This window comes from Tetrao urogallus (assembly GCF_951394365.1).
Source record: "Tetrao urogallus genome assembly, chromosome: 5".
Classification (NCBI taxonomy): Eukaryota; Metazoa; Chordata; class Aves; order Galliformes; family Phasianidae; genus Tetrao; species Tetrao urogallus.
In genome coordinates, this window is record NC_136818.1 from 15,777,221 (window position 1) to 15,801,666 (window position 24,446).

General features: G+C 37.0%; 2 protein-coding genes across 2 annotated transcripts in view; one reads left to right on the forward strand and one right to left on the reverse strand.

Annotated features, from left to right (window-relative positions):
* Positions 1-659: 659 nt before the first annotated feature.
* GLMN (glomulin, FKBP associated protein) lies at positions 660-16,997 on the reverse strand (the record flags this gene model as incomplete). Its single annotated transcript, XM_079536579.1, has 18 exons — positions 660-767; positions 891-973; positions 2,302-2,425; positions 4,674-4,737; positions 5,620-5,729; positions 8,142-8,226; positions 8,508-8,581; positions 8,693-8,734; positions 9,107-9,196; positions 9,566-9,596; positions 10,497-10,550; positions 10,976-11,163; positions 12,724-12,823; positions 13,294-13,540; positions 14,625-14,733; positions 15,651-15,770; positions 15,861-15,986; positions 16,932-16,997. 18 exons carry the CDS (start codon positions 16,995-16,997, stop codon positions 660-662), a joined length of 1,821 nt encoding a protein of 606 aa, XP_079392705.1.
* Positions 16,998-18,268: 1,271 nt separating this feature from the next.
* Positions 18,269-24,446, forward strand: part of RPAP2 (RNA polymerase II associated protein 2) — a gene marked incomplete at both ends in the record, with an annotated part of 48,082 nt that continues 41,904 nt past the window's right edge. Inside the window, 7 exons of the mRNA XM_079535505.1 lie at positions 18,269-18,326; positions 18,871-18,916; positions 19,747-19,861; positions 20,516-20,614; positions 21,372-21,437; positions 21,935-22,023; positions 24,309-24,344. Of these exons, the coding sequence (XP_079391631.1) occupies positions 18,269-18,326; positions 18,871-18,916; positions 19,747-19,861; positions 20,516-20,614; positions 21,372-21,437; positions 21,935-22,023; positions 24,309-24,344 (509 nt within the window). The remainder of the gene's footprint in view (positions 18,327-18,870; positions 18,917-19,746; positions 19,862-20,515; positions 20,615-21,371; positions 21,438-21,934; positions 22,024-24,308; positions 24,345-24,446) is intronic.

The window sequence follows — 24,446 nt, forward strand, 5'->3', positions numbered from 1 at the left end:
ATCAAGCCTCACACAGTGCATTTTTAAACACAAGTTTTATCTGTTCTTTTACTGAGTTTTAATATCTTACTCGGTTCAAGGCTGCTGTGTTTTTCTTTAAACCTGCTTTGGTTTGCCTTTATCTGTTATCTATAGCTTATAGACCTGCTTGTAAATATAGAAGCTTGTTTGTCAATATTAAAAAGTACTAATAAAAATAACTATTCCTTTCGCAGTGCTTTTTAATTCACAGCTCTCCAGGTTACTTTATAAAAATCTTTATAATTCAGATCATCAGACAGCAAGTTACCTAAAATACTTCGAAAATGAATAGAACAAGAAATGCACAATCATACATTCTTACCACAGCACAACACAAAAACGTCTTGTAGATATACATTCTATACTTCAGAAAAAACATCAAGTTCTGAAGGTGAACACTTTTCAGTCCATCTCTGTGATCACAGACAGAAATGGCAAAATAAGTTTGTTTTTGCTTAAAAAACAAAAACAAAAACAAAACAAAACCAGCAACAGGCATATGAAGAGCAGGACTTGCAATTTTTCTAGAGGCCACTCTAAGCTATTCTCTAAAGGTTGGTATAACCCTCTTTTTAACTCAAGCCTAATGATCAAAATGATCTTGCAAAAAGTATGTTAACTCAGGTATTTCAGATGACCTATATATTTTCATCCATTACAGCTTTTACTTTCACTTCAATGAGCTCTTCTACTCGAGCTAGAACACTTTCTATTAAATCAAATGTGAAGAGAGCTGACTGTAAAACCTGAAATGACAAAAGAAATACTGTTATTTTTATTAGAAAAATGGATTTCTTTATTGACTATATGTATACGTTTGGCTCCAGATTAAAAAGAAAATTTAAATACTTCTGGAATTGCAAACTCACCTGAAGTTGCATTTCAGTAGTCATGGCAGGCATCTTTTCCCCACTGACAGTCAAAGAACAAATTGTGTTAGAACTGTGTGCCTCTGTAGAAGAAAAGAACCAGACATCAGGCTGCCATTCCACCCCATTTTTAGAATCAAAGCAACTTTTAGTAAGTTAGTATTTATGGACAGTAATTGTTAAATCAGAAGCATAAAAGCTGAACAAATACCGAAAAGCAAAGGTATTGAACTTTGAGGATCTATCTCTGCTGTTTCTATATGATTTATGACTACATTAGCAAACAGGCAATATCTGTAAACTTAAAACAATTTTATATTGCTAAAATTCTCCTTAAAAGGAAATACATAATCTGGTTGGTTTTTTTAGGCACAATTTTAATACTTTCACATCCAGAGATATCTACGACAGACTTAACTTCATCCAGAAAATGGCTGCAGGTTTCTCTGTTCCTGACAGACTACTTACAGCAGACAAAACTACAAGGACAAATCTTGAAACTGAGGGGAAAATTTCAACATTCAGACTATGTACTTGAAAAGTAATGTAATGCTTACAAAGATTATACACTGGGGAGAAAGACTAAACCATTCATTTTAATGAGGTAGGTGTTTTCTCTTGAACTCAGATCTCTATGCTTTGTCAAAGGCCGAGACATGTACGAAACTAAAATGAACCAGGAAGCTTTTTCTTTAAATGGACTCCCTTTGGAAAGATATCCACAGGTTACCTTCAGAAAAAATCCCTTCCCCCTGCCTTGTACTGACGTAGTTTATAACAACATGGGAGGATGGAGTAGGAGCAAAAGCTGTACTGACATTTCTGGCAGCAGAAGTAATTTCCTTGGGCTATCTTAATTATACTAGAGACCACAAAGGGACAGAAGATCTGACATATAGAGTTGGCCTACAGCAGCTATAGCTTTCACTCCCTTTGGAATATATCTGCTTAACCCTGAGCAGAGTTTGATTCTAAAGTATCAGATTAAAAAAATCCAGAACCTAATCCTTTGGGATTTAAGACACTACCTATTTGCTGTGTGAATTATTTCTTCTCTTGATAGCCTGCCCTCACGTAGTATGAAACCTAAGGGCTATATATTCACAGAGAGACTTAGATATTCCTGTCTATCCTTAAAATCAAAGTATAAATGTAGAACAAGGTTTGAACGTCTTCATGTGACATTCCTGTCGGGTCTCTGTAAGGTTTACAAATGCGATGAGAGATAAACAAGCTCAGATTTTCCTAGTTATGAAAAGTGTTAATATCAAATGTAGCAACTGCTGAAATATTATGTGAAACCTGGAATAAAATCAATACTTAAATAAAAATATGTATCTATAGAGCATTCACCAATTCCTTATTTCCAAAGTTTCTGAACATGAACAATGCTAAGAAGAAAAAACCCAACCTTTTCTGTTTTCTTTCTTATTCTTTATTTCTGCCTCATAGTGTGCTTTTGACATATTCAGTCCAACATGCAGTGGTTTTAAAAAATTTTTCTCAATCTTGGCAAGTGCAGTCCACACTCCAGTCTATTCAAAGAGAAAGGCAAAGAGAACGTTGCAAATTATTTTTAATGAAGTATCATAATGCTAAGTTTTCAAGTATAATTTTTTTTACTAGTCTTTATTCGTAAAATTCTGTAGTGGGAAGGAAATAAAAAATTAGACTTATGCATGTAAGCACACACAGCATGTGATAGTTTAAAAATGTTTGAATTAACATTCCTGAATTAACACTGCATTGCAATGACAACTGAAAGCTGTGGTAAATGTCATGCACCTCAAATATAAAACTCTTGTCTATATATTGCAGTTAGTTTAAGCACTGATGGAATGTCACTAGATATGCTGCTAAGCCCACCTCTGCATTCTCAACTGTCACAGTGAATTAGATCCTACTAGTATGTAGGAACCATACATAATTCTTTTAAGGTCTTTTTACCTATTGTTTTTAGAACATGTACCAAATTTGGACCATATTACAATCTCCCTTAAAACACACACAAAAGTATTAAATATTTGCTTACTGCAAATATTTAATCCAATTGTTTTTTAAGTTGTGCCTATGTTGCTACTACCCACTAACAAGAGTTCAGACTTGTCACGGTTCTGCTGCACCAGAAATATGGAATTTGCAAGCAAGTGATGACCCCATAAAGGCTTTATGATGCAGAGATATTGTCTTCCCAATCACTGTCTTCACTACACACATTTATATAAATTTCATATAGAAATATAGTTGAAATAAATACATACATTTAATCGAAAACAAGCATTAAGCGTTTTAGGAGTTAAAATTTTAATGAAACCCCTAATTAATCATATTTAAAAAAAAAAAAAGCTGTTACACTGCTATGCTCTGTACTCATTTATGCCCTTATGTGCAGCAGCCAAAGTGACACACGAACCAACTCTCCAGTTTGGGATGGCTGAAAAGAATTGATAACAATGGCGCTCAGGAAGCAAGTGAGATGAGGGAAAGTTGCTCAAAAGCAAGGCTGTTCAAGGTGACACAGCACGAGAGGAAAACTCTGCTCTGATGCCTCATAAGCTTGCAGTTACAAAACTGCTGTAGAAGGAAACATAAAGCAGTCATTGTGTCTTTAGATAGGGAAGCCATTTAAGTGACTCCTTTCCTCAAGGAGGATCACCGAAGGGCAGGGTAAAAGATGATGAAAGTAAGAATTCTCAACGTTAAATGGTACTGGTGATCACAAGGCACAATTCAAGAAATTCTAATCAAATAAGACCAGTAATGACTTCCACATTAATGGTGCTAAAATGAAGAAATAACTATCCAGAAACATCTGATTTTCTACTTGATTCATGAAAGCACTTGTTATGCAGCAGTTAAAACATGTGAACTAAGATGAAAGGAATTATTATCTTTGTGTTCCACTTGCACTGTCTGAAGGGAGCCAAAGGGAAAGTCTGTAAGAACTGGCATGGTTTAAATTTAAGGAAAAACTTCAGAAAAGTTGATGTTATTTTCTCCTCAAACCATAATTATGTTCTGTACGTCAAATACTAGACAGTAGTTGCAGCAACTGTGTATGCTACTATGTATAGAGTTTTAATAATAAAAGAGGGATTCTTTCTTTGCTTACAAAGCTATGTGTGTATATGAAGTACAGCACACTATAATGGGGATGTAAAATAAAATCCATACATCTGAGGAACTGATACTTTATATCTACTTAAATAACATAAGAAATGCAAAATTGAAAGCTATTTTTACAGTTCATTTTCCTGATGCTTTTAGTAATCAGTACCAACCATATTACTATCTTTCCATTCAAACACCCCCAAGCACTTACAGAACACACATTCACAGAACCAAATGCGCTCTAAAAGTGGATCAGAATTTTTTCCAGTATTTTAGGAGAAAATGAGATGCCAAAGTCAATTAGCCCGAACCATAAAGTCAACAAACTGGGGAAATACAACAAATTACCTTGGGACAACTAAATGCTGGTTAGAATATTTGTCTGACCATGCCATTGCTTACTGAGTTCAGGAAATGCTTTATCACACTTTAATAAAAGGATTAACTTCTTTACTGTAACAGTTGAGTATGAATGCAATCAAATTTCATCAGAATAAAACAAAATATCACACATTTCCATATACAGCTAAAATACCACTTCTGGATTACTGACTATTTTGGAGAATAATGCAAAAACCATATCTGTGAACAGAGAATAACAGTGATCACATTAATTCTGCTCAGTCCATAGCTGATGAAAAATCAGTAATTTTCACATCAATCAGTACTTACTTGATTATCACTTTCACAATCCATAATGACTAAATATCTCAGTAGATTTAGTGATGCCATAATCCTGTGGAAAAAAAAATATACTACTGATCACTTAAAGTGCAGATATTTATTGCGGGGATAATAACTTCAATTGTCCCTTAGCCAGACACCCTAAAATATCCATTTGTTCAAAATAAAGCCACTCATCTGTTGAGCAGTATGGCTTAATCGAGAGCACAGCAACTTCCCTGTTAAAAGAGAAGCTGACACTCTGCAAGTATGATTCAAACTAGCAGCAGACTGGAAGGTCAATAATTGTGAGGGAAGGAGTTTTCTCAAGAGACAACAAAATCACATTACAAAAAAGCTGTAGTATTCATCACTGGTAATCCACAGTTGATTTGCACTAGTATGACAATAGGCTTTTCAAAAGTTATTTTATGAATTTTCACTTCTGCATACTTTTTATATATGCTTTTTCTCTTACCGTGCTTTTCAGCAAAAACCTTAACTGTTTCTTCCACCTAAATATCATTTGCTTTAAGTTACATCGAATAATTTTTATACCCCTGAAGAGACAGACCACATTTCTTTTGTTCCTTATGTTGCCAAAGTTATTCTTCTGCTTGTACAGAAAGCTGACAAACCATACATTCCTGACACAATGCTTTACCAATTAGTTCTGTAACCTGACATCAGACCTTATATTCTCAGGGAACACAGAAGGAATTCCTCTCTTATTGTCAACATCAATATAATAGCACTGTAACATTTTTCTACACAGAGTTGGTTGAAATAGGTGATAGTTTAAATAGAAGATCATTTACATCTCTATTTCAAAAAATCTAAAATACATTGATGTTTTTACTTAATTACATGATGGTATACCTCATTGTAGTAAAGTGGTCTGAAGACTTCTAAGCGATTGAAAAACAGAAGCCTCTAGCCTCTGATTACAACTCACCTATCTGAGTTTTGGAGAAGATCTGTCTCAGCACCTTCAGGAAGCAAAAGCACTAAATCTAGAAGGGAGATCAGGTGATGTCCTGTAAACCAAATGTTGTCGTGTGCCTTCTGAAAACGATACAAAAAGTTTAGCTGAGTAAGTAATTTAAACCTTAAATTGAGATAATTAAATCTTAAGTAATTTAACAGAGATAATTTAATGGTGAAGGGTCTAGAGGGTAAGACATAAAGGAACGGATGAGGTCCCTGGGTTTGCGTGGTCCAGAGCAGAGGAGCTGAGGGGAGCCCTTATGACAGATGCAGCTCCTCACAGCGAGCAGAGGAGTGGTGCTGAGCCCTGCTGACAGTGACAGAGTCTGAGGGAATGGCACGGAGCTTCAGGAGAGGGGCAGGTTGGGTGTTAGAACAGACTTTTCACCAGAGGGTGGCTGGGCATGGAACAGGCTGCCCAGAGCAGAGGTCACAGCCCCAGGCTGCCGGAGTTCAAGTAGCGTTTGGACAACGCTCTCAGAAATATGACTTTCTGGGTGGTTCTGTGCAATGCCAGAGGTTGGACTTCACGACCCTAGTGGATCTTCCAGATCAAGGTACTCTATGAATCACATCAACAATTTGGGGAAAACAGAAATAAAAAAAAAAGAAAAATGCTGAAAGAAATACTTTATCATTATTATAATTATTATATGTGACCAAAGTACACAAATTTGTCCTTTCACAATTCTCTCCTGTGCCTCCCAGATTGTTCTTCTCAATTTCAGTAGAAAAGATTTTTATCACGATATTTAAAGGGGGTTTTTTTGGTATGTATTTTTAAAACACCAATTTCTAGCAATGTCTGCTGAAGGACAACTTCACCTCTTTGTTTCTTTGATGGAAGATGCATAATGTTATTTTGTATTGAAAGAGGATAAAGGACAGAGAATAAGAAGGAGAATAATTCAAGCATAAGATGGAAAGCATCAGGTTTTGAAGTGACAAGACATAATAATCCTGATGCTGTCTACATCACAGACAGACCATTTCTTATTTTCACAAAAATTCTGCTAAACTACACCAAACTATGAAGTGAGTAAAGGAAGAAAGGCAAACAATCCAAACAACTTCTTGCACTTGCTTAGCAGAAGCTTGTGAAGGACTTGCAGCTATGCAAAGACCCTCCTCAGTGCAAACTGTTGAGCCTTCCTGCACAGTGCTGACTGAGCAAGTGAGTTCATCTCTGAAATTTTCATGGCCTCTTTAAAAGGGTATTCCACATCAGTACAACAGAGCTGAGAGCAGAGTTATTTTGCAAAGATCCCACCTTGGTGAAGTCTGAGACAGAGGTTGGACAAAGAAATATCACATACAGGACAAAACTTATCCAAGAGGGAAAAAAGACAAAGCCAGAAATGGATTGGAAGCGAAACAAGAAGGGTCGTCTGTGTTAAGTCAGGTCAAATGAGGAACATGGAAAGATGAACAATAGCTGGGCAGGGAAATAAGTTGGTAATGATTTTCTGTTCTTATCCATTTCTTTATATCTTCTCTGCAGCAAATTATTTGCAACAAATCTAGAATATTCAAGTCTATACAATGAAATTTGTAAATTATTTGCCTTTTTGACAGGGCACTCCACAGAGAAGAAATGTATTAATAGAGTTCTGAAGCTGCATAGTTAACAAATTCATCAGTAAAAGATTCCAGAACATGTTTTAACTATTCAACTTTAGTGCAAGCCCTTTTTGGAAGGGTTTTCACAGTATTATTTTGTTTATCCCCTGCTGATTCATTGCACAGGGCAGGCTACAATCGAATAAAAGTAATTCTCTGTTATACATTATGATATGAATTATGAATAAATGTGTTATAAGATATAAACGTTAAGATGAAATATGCATGAGTTTACTGCATTATCTCATTTGACAAAAAGGAAGACCTTAGAGATCAAATTTGCTTTGAAAAATGCCCTAAGCAGTAAAAAGGAGAAGAGATGAAAAAAAAAAGTTAATAATTTACTTTTTATTAAGTTTTCCAATTTCCTTCCATTAATGATTATAAAATATGAGATTTCAATGGCTTCTAGTTCAACTCTTTCTGATGAATTTAGCATTTGTGAAACACAGTGTAATGCTGAATGTCATCATAAAACACAAGATAAAACATAATAGATCTTTCTGGACTGTAGCATTTAAATTATATTCAGAAAATGAGGAACTGTGAGGATGAAATGAAATACCACATAGATCTTTAAGGATCTATGTTTTTCAAGTACAGAAAACATAATAATAACCTATTAAAAAATGCAGGGGGATCGTGCAATTTGAAAGTGCATATGAAGAATCATAATGTAAAAATACACAGGCACAAAGGAGTCAAATCAATCCTGTAACATTTCCCAATCTTATGCTTCTATTCAACATGTGGTTCTTTTGTTTTTCTTTTTTAAATGCACTGCTCAAATCCTAAGTTATACATGTTTTCTCAACTTAACTCAGATACAATTTTGAGAAGAAAAATTGTTTCTAATGGCAATAGGCTTACCGTTACCGACAAGTGAATCTGATCTTTTATATTTTTAATAATGTATCCTTCTACACCAGCATGGTTGCTTGTCTTCAGTAAACACCTTCAAACAAAAATAGATGTTATACCTTCAACACTGCCTACATCGTTAGCTGAAGAGTTGGATAACACTATGCCTCATTCACTGAGTGGCAGTTTTAACACTGGGTTACATCTGACAGCTCATTGTATAAGAGACAACTGACATTCATTATTTACTCACCAATTAACATAATAAAGTTAATGTGGTTTACCAAATAGACAAAAATTATTTCTGACAGTTTGCAAGCAATGAAGTTACAGTGAGGCTTGTATTATACTATCTACAGTAATTTGAATGCATACCTGAATAATGTATATTTTCCCTCTGCTTCAAATTTATCTATGAACAATTGCAAAATACTCAAACTCTTCTTTCTCTAAAAAAACAATCATATATGTATTAAATGCTAATAATAACAAAAATTCATTCTCTGATTTATTCTAATCAAACTCAGTAGATAAATCATTCTGTAGTTCACATTACATACCAGATGTTCTATGGGACAAAGGGTCATAATTTTCACCAAATCCTGCAGTTGGGCAAAGAAAACAAATTCTAATTACATGCACATTATTACATCACATTGAACAAAATCTGTTCAAGGTATTAACAAACAAGCCAGGCCATGAACAGTTGTGTCCAAATAAAAACGTAGCCAAAGTAATAAGAGCCATCTAAAGTATATTTTACTTGTCATTACAACTTCATGCTGCAGCACGTATCAGAGGACAAACAATTCAGTATAGCATGGAATTCAGTACAGCATGACACCACAGGTTTCAGTCTGACAACACAATTGCATGAAGGTTCAGTAGTATGACCTCCCTCCAACACTGAGAAAACAGCTGGGTGTGCTTTATAACCAACTACAGAGGCAGTTCTGTACACTGTTTCTTGTTACCTGAGGCACATTAATAAATTCTCTGAATTCCAAATACTGATGGAGAAGGCCATTATCTTCCATCCTCAATAAACAGCTCTGAAAAAGATCCTGCAGGTGGGAAGGAAAAATAAACAACCGCCAACACTTTGCATATATACAAGACGTTGATCTATATGCTTAACATTTCATGGATAAAACAATCTTTTCTACAATTCACATATTGGAGCTTCTAGGAGCTGCAAACTTAAGTAGTAATGGTAGTTTAAATGTATATGAACGTGTGTAATATTCAGTAAATTTATTTAAACGTTTGTAAGACTGAAGAACATCTAACTAAGCCTCAAAACATTTCTGAAACAGTTACCCAAACCATTCATACCTTTCTAAGAAAGAGAAACTAAGGTCTTACAACTGCTAAAATTGAAAAGAATCAGCATTCTAACAATGAACATTTGATCAAAGGAAAAGTAAACTCACAAGTCCTTTAGATAACACAGATTCTTCTGTTCTGTAAAGAAAAAGACATCAAGTTGTAAATTAAGGAGACACTTAATGATGATGTTTCAGATGAAATAGTAGATGTCAAAAGGGAACTGGGCCATTGACAATTTTCATTCTGATTTCTAAGCATACCTTCATAATGTCTCTCAAAAATTTTTTTAGAATATATCGACACTATATAATAAATAAAAGCTGCAAACTGGAGTCCTCTCTTTAGGGTCAGAACTGCTTAGTTTTTTTTCCCTCTTAATATCTGTAAGGTAGCAGCTCATATCCCAGGTATCAAGATACTAATTAACAAAGAAAATAAATTATTCTATTATTCGATTCTATGAACATACATAACTCTGCAAGCCAAAGAAAAATGCAGCAAATACTACAAAGAAGAGGTTTTGTTTTACTAGGAAATAACAAGGAGTCATAATCACGACTCCCTTCTACAACAATGCTAGAAACTATTTGGTCAACACTGCTGCTAATGGAAGGCAAAATAAACATACAGAGAAGCCTGGTTTCCTCTAGAACAACAGACCTCTAGTCAGATTGTGTAGCATATCAGAATACATTCAGTTAAGCACTATCTTATAGTCCTTCTTAAAAGTAAACTGATACAGAATTACAAATAAATGTACACTAATTATTCTGCCTTAATTCTGAATTCTTGAATAAATTTTCTAAAAACAATAGATGAGTGTTTTAGACAATTTACTAAAGCTCTTAGAAAAAGAGAGTATCATCTTGTCATACAGCTTGAAATTTCAACTGACAGCTTTAAGAATCTCCTTGGAACTTATTTGGCATAATCAGAATTTGATTCTATGAATTATTATAAAAGACCAGAAATAAAACATAGGACAAAAAGTTCCCTCTATCATCATCTGGAGTTCCAAATATCATATAATCCTACCTTTTCAGTAGCACTTCAATATGCGTCATATTGCATTGGAGAAGGTATGATGAACTAAAAAAGAAAATTAGGTTTATATTAAACTGCATAAGCCACATACATTTTCACAACTAATACATTTGAAAGCATTAGTCCTTTTGGAAAAATCTGAAGAAGGATATTTACAAAATTAATAATTCTGAAATACATGCAAAGCACTACATCCAATTCCATTTATAATTCATATGTGACATCTGTCTATATAATTTTAGTACACATTAGTTTTCAGCATAAGACTAATTCTATCAGTTTCTTTAAAAGGTCAGCTCATCTACAATCAAACTGCACTAGAGTAATTTGCAGGACTGTTAAGCTACATAAAGTTGCCACAAAAGTGATGAAATAGTTTTCTTTAATAGCTATTAAAAACAAAATAGTTTTATTTTGCTCGGAACTTTCTAAGTACAAACTTAATGTAAGTGAGGAAGAAGAGCTCTTACCTAAATACCATTGGAAAGCGATTGATACCAAAATGCTGAACAAACACCAGGTATGACAGACATGCCAAAGAATCTGCAGAATTCTTTTGCTCCATATCCTCAAACTCCTGATTCTCCCAGTACGATCTTCTGCTTTTATGATGTAAGAACACTAGTGGCATTAGTTCTCCTATATCCAGCAAAATGTCCTAAAAAAGAAAGTCAGATTTCATTACACTGCCTTTAAAAATCTGCATGCTTAATAAATTACATAGCTTAAGCAGTATTTACAGTAAAATATCCTAGGTAGGGTATGTAGAAATTACTATAAATATTTAGTGAATATTTATGATACATACTTCTGGGAAAAACAAATACTGTCAGAAAAACGCTACTAAGATAGCAAAGTCAAGCACTCAAAAGTTAGCAAAAGACTTCATATAAGTCACCCTGCAAAACCTAATTAGTCTCCATTATCTACAGATGCTATGAATAAGAATGGCTTCCTGACCAAGTTATGCCTCAAGACTTGTGTTTTTCACAGAGTACTCAGTATTTTGCTCTCTGATCACTAAACACTATGCAGTGCAATGTTTACCCACCAAAGGCAAGCCCTGTTTTGAAGTTAGAATTGTTCTGTATGGCCTTTCCATTCACAGCAAGAAGACACCTGAGAACTTCACAACTATTATATGTGTGTTCTTTACCCTAACACATCTATGTGCATTAAGAGTTAGTGTAATTTCTACTGTTTGAATTACAAAGAATCAGAGGTTAATCCACCCTGCCAGTGTTGTCCAAATCAAATATCCAAGACCTGACATTTTGGAGAATTAGGATTACATCAGACCTCACATACTTAAATGTGTCTTTACTGACCTTAGCTGCAGTACTCGTTACCCAATTCCACAAACAGCAGAAGTGGATTTCTTGAGAAAATGAAGAAAAAGTGATTCATAATTAGCATTATAAAAGGTTTCAGACTGTGCCCAACAGGAAAGGCAGGGATAAAAGCCCGTTTTTTAGAGCAGCCTCAACTATTTTAACCTTTATATCATCTTCTGGTAATCTCTGCCACCATCACTGCACATCTTAAAAGTTCTGCAATAAGAGAAGCAAAGATCTCACAGGCAAGCTTCTCTTTCATTGCACAGCTCTAATTAATCCATGCAGCAGTTCCATCCTACACTGACTGAGATATGCTGTGGGGAAAAAAAACCGAAGTGAACATGATAGAAAAACTAACTGTGGTTGAAAACAACCAAAAGTTTTGCTAACTTCATAGTGTGCTTGACTTAACAATCTTTAACACTGGGAGCCATATCCAGCTATCGCAGCAACAGCAGTCAAGCAATAATTTTTATTCCTTACCTGCCAGCTGGCACTGCACTTCAGGCAAGTAAGAGATTTCTGAATGCCAAATTTGAATTAATACTCATACCTTCACTAAGCAGCAAAGACAATACGTCAGATATTTTTAAAAAATCATACTTAACCATGGAAAAAGAAGGAGCTAAAACAAAGTAGCAGCTACTGATTCAGACAACAGTCCAAACTGGCTCATCAAGGAGCATCTGTATCTGTAAGGTTTATCATTTCCGAGGATGGAACCTGAGCCTACTGCAGACCTTTATATACCCGCATTATCTTATGGGGCCTGGTCAGCCACCACACTAAGCAGTAACAGAAATGAAATGACCTTGCTATTGGTAGTTCTGAACCACACGACTGCTTTGGCAAACACTTCACTTCACAGTGACTGCACTTACTATAATTTCAGCTGCAAGATGGCGAAATGGATGTTCTTCAATGCCTTCCAGTTGTTCAAGCTGAGCTGTCAATAATGGGTATTTCAGGCTTTTCATACAGCTGAAGAAAAACAAGTGAAACTTATAAAATCTCACAGATAGAGACCACAGCAACGTCATCAATGGCCAACAACAAGGTCTATATTCATTTTGACTGCTGCTGTTCCTAATATTCCAAGAATAGAAGAAAAAAATGTCTCCCATGGGAGCATTTCTTAGAATTTACCTCCAGAATAGGATTATCCTCGCTTTTGCACGTTTGAGTTGAAGCACCAGGACTACCAAATCAGTTCCATATCACAGAGACTTATACTTCTTAATTTCCTTGTACTAAAAAATTTTACTGTTCTTCTTTCACTTCATAAAAAAGCAAAGGATTTTTTTTTTCTTTTTGAAATACAGCATCAGTTTACATGTTGGCAGCACTATAAAACCTTTAGTAAGATTATTTATTTACTGCACGTGTAATAAATGTTTACCGTTCATTTTGTTTCTTTACAGGAATATATTAAGCTAATATTAAATGCTCACAACTTCAATAATTCTTCTTTCAGCTCCGTGTCATTGTATTCTGATGACTTTTCCACGTTTTTAACAACTTCCTTCACAAAAGGTTTAGCAAAGTCCACCACTGCATTACAACACTGGCAGAGACCAAGTTCATCTTCTTGTATTTGTTGCTTCGTATAAGGTACAGGCAAGGCAGTAAGCTGATTCATAATCATGGCCAAAGATAAGCCCACCGAGTAGGCCTTCTTGTTCTGAAGCTTCAAAAGCACTGAAACAAAAAGAACATTTTGAGACATTAAGTTAATATTTGCTGGAGGAATGTGTGAAAAACTATGATGTCACTGTATTAGAAAGTCTTCACTTTCAGGGGAGCAAAAGAAGTAAATCTCAATTCAGACGGACAAGTCCAGCAAGACTTATCAGCTTATCACCATTATTAGTTAATCTATTTCACTGTACTTAATATGACCATAGAGTTGAGAATGATGTATTATAGCAGTCCTGAATTTCCACACATTCCTCTTTGTTGCAAAGTCACAAAGACTGAAAAATTTGTCTTTCTAGAACTAGCCTAAACAAAATAATGTCCATTTCTCTGGCCTGGAAAACTTCTTTTGTATGGCTTTCTTGCTTTACTTTTTCTCGTTTGACAAAACTTTCTGCTGAGGTCTGACTCTTCATTAAGCAGCTCAGAGCTGTTCTGTAGTCTGTAGCAAAAACAACATGGGGTCCCCCAGCCTGAGGAAGCAGCACAAGTCACTTTCCATTTAAACTGATCTCAGTGCACACTAGCTGCAGATTGGTATGCAACAAAATACATATTTCTCATTATCAAAGTGCTTCTCTTGTTAAATTCTAACTTAGTTCAGTAACAGAGCTCAGAGACTGCTATAATTGGACTTAAACTTGATAAGAAGTGTGATTCATTTTCACATACCAAGAGAGAAACTACTACTTGTTACCTACTTAACTAGTATCTCAATCTGCATTTTTAATTTTTGCACATAAAACAGAAGAATGCAGTTTTTCAATTCATATTTTTCAACCCGTTTCAATTACAAGTAGAAGTTTTATAATTTTAAAGTTTTAAATGTTTAATAATGAATTCTCCACATCTATGAGTCCATGTAATCCTATTTCTGCAACAAGGATACGAGCAGTTTACAACTACAAATAATAACCAAATTTCATGAATGAAGAAAAATGTTGCTTTTTCAACTGAGGTTATCAATCTCATTTAAAATCTTCTTAAATTACTTCACCAAAGGCTAAACTAATCTGATAAATAAATAAAAATATAAATAAATTAATTCATTTTGTTGTCAGAAATCACACGAGACAGTCAATGTTACCTGTCTGCAAAGGTTGAAGCAGTAAAATGATAGTCTGGCACACCTGCTCTCCTGATGTCTGTTCAATCTGCTCAAGTAAACCCAAAAAAAGTTCCTTTGGATTGCACAGCTACAAGAGATGAACAATATGCATGTTTTATCACCACAGTTATAAAATATAAACCAAACAAACAGGAGAAAAAAAACACATCACAAACAAACCACAACCGAAACTCCTGAACATTAAGAAAACAGATTAAAACATCCAAAATTATCTTTAAAGAATCAAATATAAAACAATAAATATATCCCTATAGTAAATGTACTGAGTGTAAATGCATGTACACTTTCACATAAGCTGAAAACACAGAAATCAAGTTTAGTGCCATTAGATTTGCTATGCTGTATGGGCACTTCATAGTACTTCAGCAAGAAGTTATTCCTTAGTAGTAGAGAGAAAAGAAAAACTTCAGTGTGAATTTGGCTTAATTTGCAAATTGTTTTCCCAGTAGATAATTGAAAAGGAACTGAAAGGGAATTTCCTGCAGATTAAATCTTATTTCCCTATGACTTCACCAGAACCGTCAGCTATCCACTGTCACAGCCCAAATCCTGCCAGAGTCCACTAAGTGTCTGGAGCACACCCTCAGACATAGGGCTTGAATTTTGGGTGGCCTTGTGCGTAGGCAGTAGTTGGACTCAATAAAACTTGTGGGTGCTTTCAAATCATTCGATGACCTGCCACAGACAAGAGGTAGCCTTGCTGTGGCTACACTAACTGCAAAAACTGGTTGCGAAGGACTTTGTGTTGGATGATGTCTAGCTCGGTTTTGTCTAAATTGTTCAAATTTATTAAAAAGTTCACTACCTCTGAGAATGCTGTTGCTGTGTCTACTTCAGATAAAACTGGACCATGAGTTTAACAGTGATGTGGAATGGACAGAAGAACTCAGAAGCGTTCATGTCCTGTTTTCTCTTGAAGTCAGAAGGAATTTCTACACCTTCCTTAAAAGTATGTTGTTACAATCATGTATTTCAAAAACATACCTGCACCAACTGATCTAGTATCTTCAGGCAGAGTTCTCGCTTCTCATCTTCCTTTTTATATGCTAAAATACATCTAACAAGAGGAGAGATGAGATTCCAACCCATATTCTTGATGATAACCTACAAATCAGATTTTCAGAGAATCAACAAAAACTGCACGTTTTCTAAACCCAGAAGGATCGTATTTATGGAAGTCAAACTTCAACTCACCTTATTTTTCACATTTTGAATCACTTCTAATAACTGAGCAGCATACCCATCTTCTAAACATTTCTGACCTGCTACCTGAAACAGATCATAATCTTCTCCTCTAAAATCAGCTTCTTCCAGAATTTGCTATAAAGAAAATAAGCATGCTTAACTCCTTATTTTAAAAAAGGTAAATACAAAAATAGGTAAACATAAGCTTCTTTTTCAAAAGTAGATGTAGTGTCACCATAACTTTTCTTTTAATACATAAAGGATAATACGTAAGAGGTTACCAAGAGCTACCACAGAAGATACAGCAGTATTTCAGTAGCTATTTCTAAGTCTAAACTGCGGTTGGCTATCTAGAAGATGCCCGTGATATGGAGTACTGCATCCACTTTGAGTACTGGATCCAGTTCTGAGTACTGGATCCACTTCTGGGCTTCCCATTGCAAAAAAGACAGCGAGTCCGATGGAGGGACACAAAAATGATAAAGGGCCACATCTCTCCTGTGAGGAAAGGCCGAGCGAACTGAGTCTGTTCAGCCTTTAGAAAAGAAGACTCAGAGGTGATCTTATTAATGCCTATAAATATCTTAAGTGTGGGAGTCAAAGGGACGTGACCAACCTCTTTTCAGCAGTCTGTGGGGACAGGACAAAGGGAAACAGATATAAACTGGAGCACAGGAAGCTCTGCACCAATATGGAAAGGAACTTCTTCATGGTAATGGTGACAGAGCACTGGAACAGGGTACCCAGGGAGGTTCTCCTTCTCTGAAGACATTCAAGACTACTCCTGGACACCTACCTATGCAGCCTACCATAAGAGGCCTGCTTTGCAGGGGGGCTGGACTCAACGATCTCTGGAGGTCCCTTCCAACCCCTGCAGTTCTGTGATTCTGTGAGAGAAACAAGAACACTTCTTTCTCCAAGAGGGAGAACCTGGGATAAGTGTCATGGAGAAGTCAATGAAACATGGAGTCTGAATCCAGATAACAGGGAGGAGATCTGCTAACAAGCGTCTTGTGTTTTGAAGCCATAAAGTGAAACTTAACACTGCTTGCATTTGTGACTTTTAAGGGAAGTACTTACGCATCTTTCTATTATGGCTTGAAGTTCATCAACTGCCATTATAGTTTCAGTTTGTTCTTCAGGCATTGAAAACTATTATGAATTAAAAGGTACAGTATTAAAACACATGAAGTAAACACAGAAATTTTTGAAAACCATGTTAATAAAAAGACGTCAAATAGAGAAATGAGAACAATCTCTTAGCTACTGCACAGCCACGTTCATTGACAACTGCAGCCAACACGGAGCACATCCAAGCTCGCTGCACACCACCAGATCCCCATGCTGTGCTTTCTGGGGGTGCCCTCACTGGTAAGCACTCTGCTTGCTGCCTGGGAGAGGCACAGCGCATGCAGGTGCCTGCTGCCTTGCACCAACAGTGTTTCAGTCCAGTCAAGACTACATATGCAACATCATTTACTTCCTTGCAATGTCTGGGTTGGCTGATTAAGCGGTCTTTTATCTCCAGATCCTTTATCTCTAAAAACTTCAAGCTTGGGGATTTCTGTTTGCTTACTTTTACAGTTCTGAGTACTTTCTTCTGCTTAAGTCTGGTTATACAACCACTGTGCCTATCCATCACCTCTGCCCTTGGATAATTAGCAAACCGTTCATCAAAGCACCCAGACTTTACATTCTTACAACATGCCATCCTCCATCCTTCCTTTCGAACTTGACCTCGGCTACCTAACACAAAACCCAACCAACTCACAACAGCATAAAAACACACGTGTGCAAACTTTAATGCTCAGAGAATACAGCCGCCTATTCTAACATCTGTACCTCCCTGCAATCCGGCAGCGTCTCCAGCCTGATCTTTCAATTTCACAACACCACGCGCTCCATTCGCGCACGCCGCGCTCCCAGCCGCCCGTTTGCGAGGACGTCACGCGCCCTCAGACAACACCAACACGCCGCCGTTTCTCCTTCCCCGCCGCGGACACGTGACGGCACGCACGGCGCAGCAGGACTTGCCGCTCAGCTCCCATACGCTCTCGGGCCTCGAGACTTAACCCGGTTTCTAATCACATCTTTCCAGTGGTTCCAGCGGCAAACGCACGGCATCGAAACAATTAGGAGCTTTCTGCCGCTGACACCCAGCGCTCTCGCTCCTCTATTAAACACATTCCTCGGCAGCTTCCCGGGGCGAGGTGCAGCACATGCCCGCACGAGGCGCCGCTAACGTAAGCCTTCAACCCAGGGCTGAGTTAAAAACAAACAAAGCCCGTGAGAAGCGCTCACCGCTCGCAGCTCCCACCGCAGCCGCGCCGCTCTCCAGCCCCTCCTCGCTCCCGGCCCGGGCCGAGACGGCTCCGCCTCCGGTGAGAGGTCAGAGGGAGGGAGCCGGCAGCACCGTGATGGCGGACGGGAAGCCGCAGGGCAGCGCGAAGGGGAGGCCCGGCCGGCGGCGCGCAGGTGAATTCCGCGCCGCGCAGCGTCCGCAGGCCGGCATAGCGGGCTGGCGCTCCTCGTTGCGCCGGGCGGCAGGACGGCCTCGGCTGGCGGTACGCGACGATGCCGCGAGTTCGGGGCGGCTCGGCTCGTCCAGGCAGGCTGCACGGCTGGGGTCAGAGAGCGGCTGCCTGGGGCCGGGCTCACCGCAAGCGGTCGGATGAGGCGGGCCCGAGCCCCATCGGGCTCTGCGGCAGCGCGTCAAGCTGCCGGCGGCCGGTGTCTCCGCGTCTCCGGTTGCAGAGAGCTGTCACCTAAAAATACATATTCTAGGCGTATAGGCTCCGCGTCCAGGTTAGGGCAGGCCGTGCTTACCCCAGGAGCGGTACAAAAGCTGTGCCTGACGTTGCTGAGTGGTTATTGCCTTGCTGAAGGCGCAGCCACCAAAAGCGAGGTTCTGTGCATTCCACTGTGCTTGCGGAAGTCTTCATATTTTTCAAAGTACCAATGTTTTCCATTGCTAAAGGAAGAAAAGTCACTTATATGCGTCCATGTTTTTGATTTCTAGGAAATAAACGGTCAGCTGCTCCAAAAAATGAAGATGCTGCTCAGAGGTACCATTTCTAGCAAACAACGTATGGTGGTCTTTGTAACTCTTCCTCCCGTGTTTTTGGCTTTCTTAGAGATAACTGACTTCCAGAGACCATCCACCTCCTGCAGGTTTTTGGCGTGATGCTGCGCGTCTTTTAACTGAACATCAGTTTAGCATTGCTTATAATAGGCACAGCCATCCTGTTTGGCCAGAGCTGCACATAACATCTTAACAGGGCTGAAAGCTGCATCCCCTTTAACCAGCACAGAATGCCATAGTACAGCTGCCTCTGCCACCTGCTCCCCACAGAGATGTCAGACAGCCACCCATTGGGGAAAGCTGCCCAAAGGAATTCAGACTCACAGTGGTGACACAGGTGGCAGGAGAACTTCTTTCCTGGAGGAGGCAGAGCTACAAGGATTGTCTCCGTTCTATCACCTAGCTGCTGCAGTTTAATCAGCCTGTATTGCAGAATGAGAATAACATTTAGCAAAGGCTAAAATCTGTGTATATTAAGAGAATATGTTAAAATATGCCTCACTGCAGATACATGGAAGATACAAGAAAATACATGACCAGCGGGTGCGTGCAAAACTGAAATAATTCTGTTGTGGTTTGGCAACTTTTCCTGACTGGGGAGAAAATAAAGCAAAGCAAAGCTAGATTTTTATTTATTTTTTTTCTTCTTTTCAGTGGTTATTACAAAATTTATAGTCCATTTGTTGCTTTGTTTGGCCAACTTGATGAGATGCAGAAAATGCAAACTACTGTATTTTAGAAAAGAAGATAAATATTCACTGTGGGAATTGCTTATGGGAGCTGCTGCTTCATTTAACATCTCTTATGTTACAGGAAAGCAGCGCTGGAGGCTTCTACTAGAAAAAAGATTGAACTTGAGAAAAAGGCACTGCATATTGTTGAGCAACTCCTAGAAGAGAACATTACTGAAGAGTTCCTTCTGAATTCTGTAGGTGTTGTAAGTTTGGGTATTATTTTGTATCTTAATGTCCAACTGTTTTTTAAAGTTCTTAGAACAGTTTGCTGGAGTTCAGAGTGGACAAGTTCATTCTCTTGTCAGCTCTGTTGATGGTTACCTTATTTTCAAGGGTTCTGCAGTAAAAAAATATGCTCCAGTTTTGTAGGATGAGATAAAACTATGAATCTCTGTCTGTAAGCATACTTTGTTTATGCCTCTGGGAAGTACAAAAAGTTAGGTCTGTGTCATGCCCTCTGTGAATTTAGACAATGGTACTCTTTACCACACGATTCATCTGGCAGCAGTTTTACTAGGAACATATGAGGATTATTCCTGTTAAGGTTGTAAATATGATGGCAGGTAGGTGTATGTAACATGTAAAGAGAGGAAAATTGAGAGAATAGCTGCACTAGAGGTATATGATGAAGTGCTTGTATACGCAAAAATAAGTATGTGTATTTTTTTTTTTTTAAACTTCTTACTATTTTTTACTGGGTGGGTTCTCAGTGCTGTTTATTAACCTATTTATTATTTTATAACCCGCTGTTATAAAATGGAAAGTTTGTATTTGCTTATTTTCATTTGAGTATGAAAAATGACAGATCTTCCAGTATCTGTTTTTGAACTATTTTCTTGTTATTGCAGGGAAAATGTATTACTCCATCTCACTATAAAGACATTGTTGATGAACGGTCTATCATCAAACTATGTGGTTACCCTGTATGTCGAAATAAACTGGAAAATGTAAGATGCTTTTTTATGAGTAGTGTCATCATAAGAATCTATTAGCATTTTTTATTCTCTTGCTTATTTTTTTCATTTTAAACTTGGAATGTTAATCATAGATTTGGTCAGGTATCATTTCAGTACAATGCTTCTGAAGTAAAAAGTTAAATCTGATTGGTTGACAACCATTGCTGTATAAGAGAATCAATTATAATCTATTTTGATAGTAATAAAGGTGAATAAGGTATGGTTTCATAGCCATCCTTCATGCACGCAGAAGCGCTCTAATCTTGTCCTTCTGTACCTCTGTAAGACGGGCTGAAATGAAAAAAGGTAAAACGCATGGGCATTACTTTGTGATTGCAAATCCCCTCCAAAAGCAGATGTTACTTGTGTCAAAATCAGTCAAACTTAAATACAATATATCAGAGCTGTGAGTTCAGTTACATAACCTATGGTGTAATACCAGTTGTGATACAAGAAGTTATCTGGGAAAAAAAATCATGAAAGAAAAAATATGTACAGTTTTGCAATTGATTCACTCCAAGCAGAGGCTTTTTTGTAGACCTGAAGTTGCCTACTAAGATGTAAATAATGAGAAATTGCAGTTCTTATGTCTAAGGAGATAAAATACCAAGAGAGTTGAGGGAAAAGGTTGCTGCAGTATGTAATTCAACTAACTGAGAGCATTCCATGTACTGAAAATGTGAATTAGGAGGAAAGTTTTATGTAACAATGTGACAATCTTGCTGATGAAAGCAACATATCATTTTAGGTGCCAAAACAGAAGTACAGGATTTCAACAAAAACTAACAGAGTTTATGATATTACTGAAAGAAAGGTATGGTAACAAGCTGTTTTTTAAGTGTATTTAATACTGTCTCCACATTACAAATGCATTTTGTAACAGCACTCATACAGTGGATTGAATCAGAACCAATGCATTTGGATCTCATGAAAATCATTTTCATAAACTATTTGATTATGAAGTTCCTAAGTAGTGTATTTCCATCTCCAAGCTACCAAGCTTGAGTCTGAGAAGTGCTGGGATGTTCTGTCATCTTATCTGACACAACTGTGCAAAATAATTTTTTTTTTTTTAGGATGCTGCAAAATTTTAGGAGTCATATTGAAAAATGTGACAAAAAAAAAAGTTCTGTTGCAGACCAGAATTTACATTGTTAAACACCTAAATATTATTGCACATCTTTTAAACTGTATGGACATTTTACAGGGTTCAGGATTGCTCTTGAGAGTTTTGGTGGTTTTTTTTTTTTTTTAAAGTTGTCATTATTACTAATGATGTTTTCAGTCACATTTTCCATACTGTATTTCCAGTGCTTTTGCAGCAACTTTTGCTATAAAGCATCTAAATATTTTGAAGCTCAAATTTCGAAGAGTCCAGTATGGATGCGAGAAGAAGAAATGTAAGTGTGACCTTATATAGTTGTAGCTCATCTCAAAGATACTGTTTTCTCTGTCCAAGCTGCAATGCTAATTAATTAGTTGCAATACATCCAAGTGGTTAGACTGAAGCAGACACAGGTGATGTTAACGTGTCAACTTAGCATGGTGCTCATGTTAAGTGCTGTTGCCATATGGATTACTGTAATTGACATGGCCCAGTTCTAGTAATGACCACTCAGACTTGATTGTGTTAGTTTAGAGGGCAAACTAGTCATAAATAATAAACTCCTATTAATTTTAAAATGTATTTGGATTTTTACAAGCCATGTAAGGTAAAGGAATAATTTGTTTTACTCTGTTACAAGAGATTTTCTCATTTTAACAGAGCACTTGCATTGGGCTTAAGGTTAGACTGAAAGTCTGTAGAATGAAGAACTTCCTTATCCTTCATAAAACTGTCATTTCAGATTGCTTATTTTCTGTTATTACTGCAACACACATTTTGGAAGTGTTACGTAGTCTGTGCTTTAATATATTAAAAGCTAAGAAACATAGGTGTGCAAACAATGAATCAAGCCACTGGGTGTCACTGCTCAGCAGTAAATACTCGCCCGGAGAAGGTTCAGCTCATTTATTCAATTTTCATTGTCTAAGCAAGTACCCTGGCTTTCAACAGAGAAAACAATCTGAAATTATGTGTGACTTCAGTTTCACAGTGGGAGGAGTTGTATGAAATATGGGTCAGTGAGAGAAGAGGCTGAGAACAGCCTGACCTGAAGAATTAGGTAAAAATGTAAAATAGTTAAGTAAGCTTACCAGTGTTTTCATGGTTTTGCTCTCTCTAAAGAAACTGTTTTTAATATCTCTTTGTTAACATAAAGAGCAGAGTTCTGATGTTTGACATAATTATTTATGCTGAGGTGGGTATGTTTTCCAAGACAAACCAAGCAAACACAAACAACAAGCAGTGCATGGCTAGTAATATGTTTGCATAAGACGACTAAAAACTTCTATTTAAAACTTAAACTTGCACCACATAATTTTTTGCTTTTTATGCTTTTTTATGAGTAGTGTCATCATAAGAATCTATTAGCATTTTTTATTCTCTTGCTTATTTTTTTCATTTTAAACTTGGAATGTTAATCATAGATTTGGTCAGGTATCATTTCAGTACAATGCTTCTGAAGTAAAAAGTTAGCACCTTTACTTTTCATACTCAATTCATTTATATGGAAAGTGCAGCTGTCATCCTTTTAAATCTGTTGTATGGATGTGTGTTTTTTTTTTTTATATATACCGTCCAAGTTTAAGGTGTTATTTCATTGACTTATATTCAAGGCATGCTTAAAAGGTTCCTTGTCATTCATAAGGCAGGTGTGGATTTCAATATTCAGTGCTGAATAAAGTAGTTAGCATTGTGATGCTACCTTAGAACTGAAATGAAACAGAACAGCAGCTAGAAACCTGGAAAGAAATCCTTCAGAATCTGTTCAGTAACAGTTCTTAGCGTTTCCAGAAACCTTTGGACTCCGTTATCTTAGATCACTATAACTTCATAGCCTATTTTTTTAAACAATTTCAAAGGAAGATATTGTGAATAATTCCTGTATCAATTTGGAGCATTTTTCCTGCAAACTACTCAGGATTGTTTTTCCTATAGGGCCTTGTGACTTATAAGGATCTGATCATGTTTAGTTTGATGAAGAGAAAACCAAGGGATGATCTGAAAACAGTCTACAACTTTTTGAAAAAAAAAAAAAAAAAAAAAAAAAAAAAAAAAAATCACATAGATTACAGACCTAAACTTGGTCTTGGTTATTATCAGAAAACTTAATAAGGAGTGTTGGCCATAAATATCAGTTGTTTACATTAACATTGGGGAAAAAGATGCTCTAAGAGAGTGGTGGAACAAATCGGCCTACACAGAAAGGTTCCAAAATCTCAATCCTCAAGATTTTCAAGATTTTAATTTACATAAGGTGTGACTGACCTAATCTGCTGCTGGTGACAAGCTCACTGTCTCAGGAGGTCAGATTAGACCTCCAGAGGTCCTTTCTGACTTAACGTTTTTATGATTTGATCAGTTGTTGTTAAATGTATCACGCTACTGGCTCACACAAATTTGGCTAGTGAATGCATACGTATGAGCCCGTTCCAGCTAATCCTGCTGTGAACAAAGGATGTTGGACTAAGAGATCATTAGAGGTTCTTTCCATCCTCAACTATGTGTTTTCTGCGTTTGTGTATTTCAAGAGCACTGATTTAGCAGAATAATTAGCCTTCATTCCTTGTATTCTTTTTGCAGACCATCAGACATAGAGCTGCTGAAGAGGGGGCAGAGGTACATTGAACAGTAATTTGTTATATGCATTTATAGTTAGAAATATAAACATTAGGTAAAAGGCAAATCTTTGAAGAGACCTTGTTAGACAAAGGATTATTT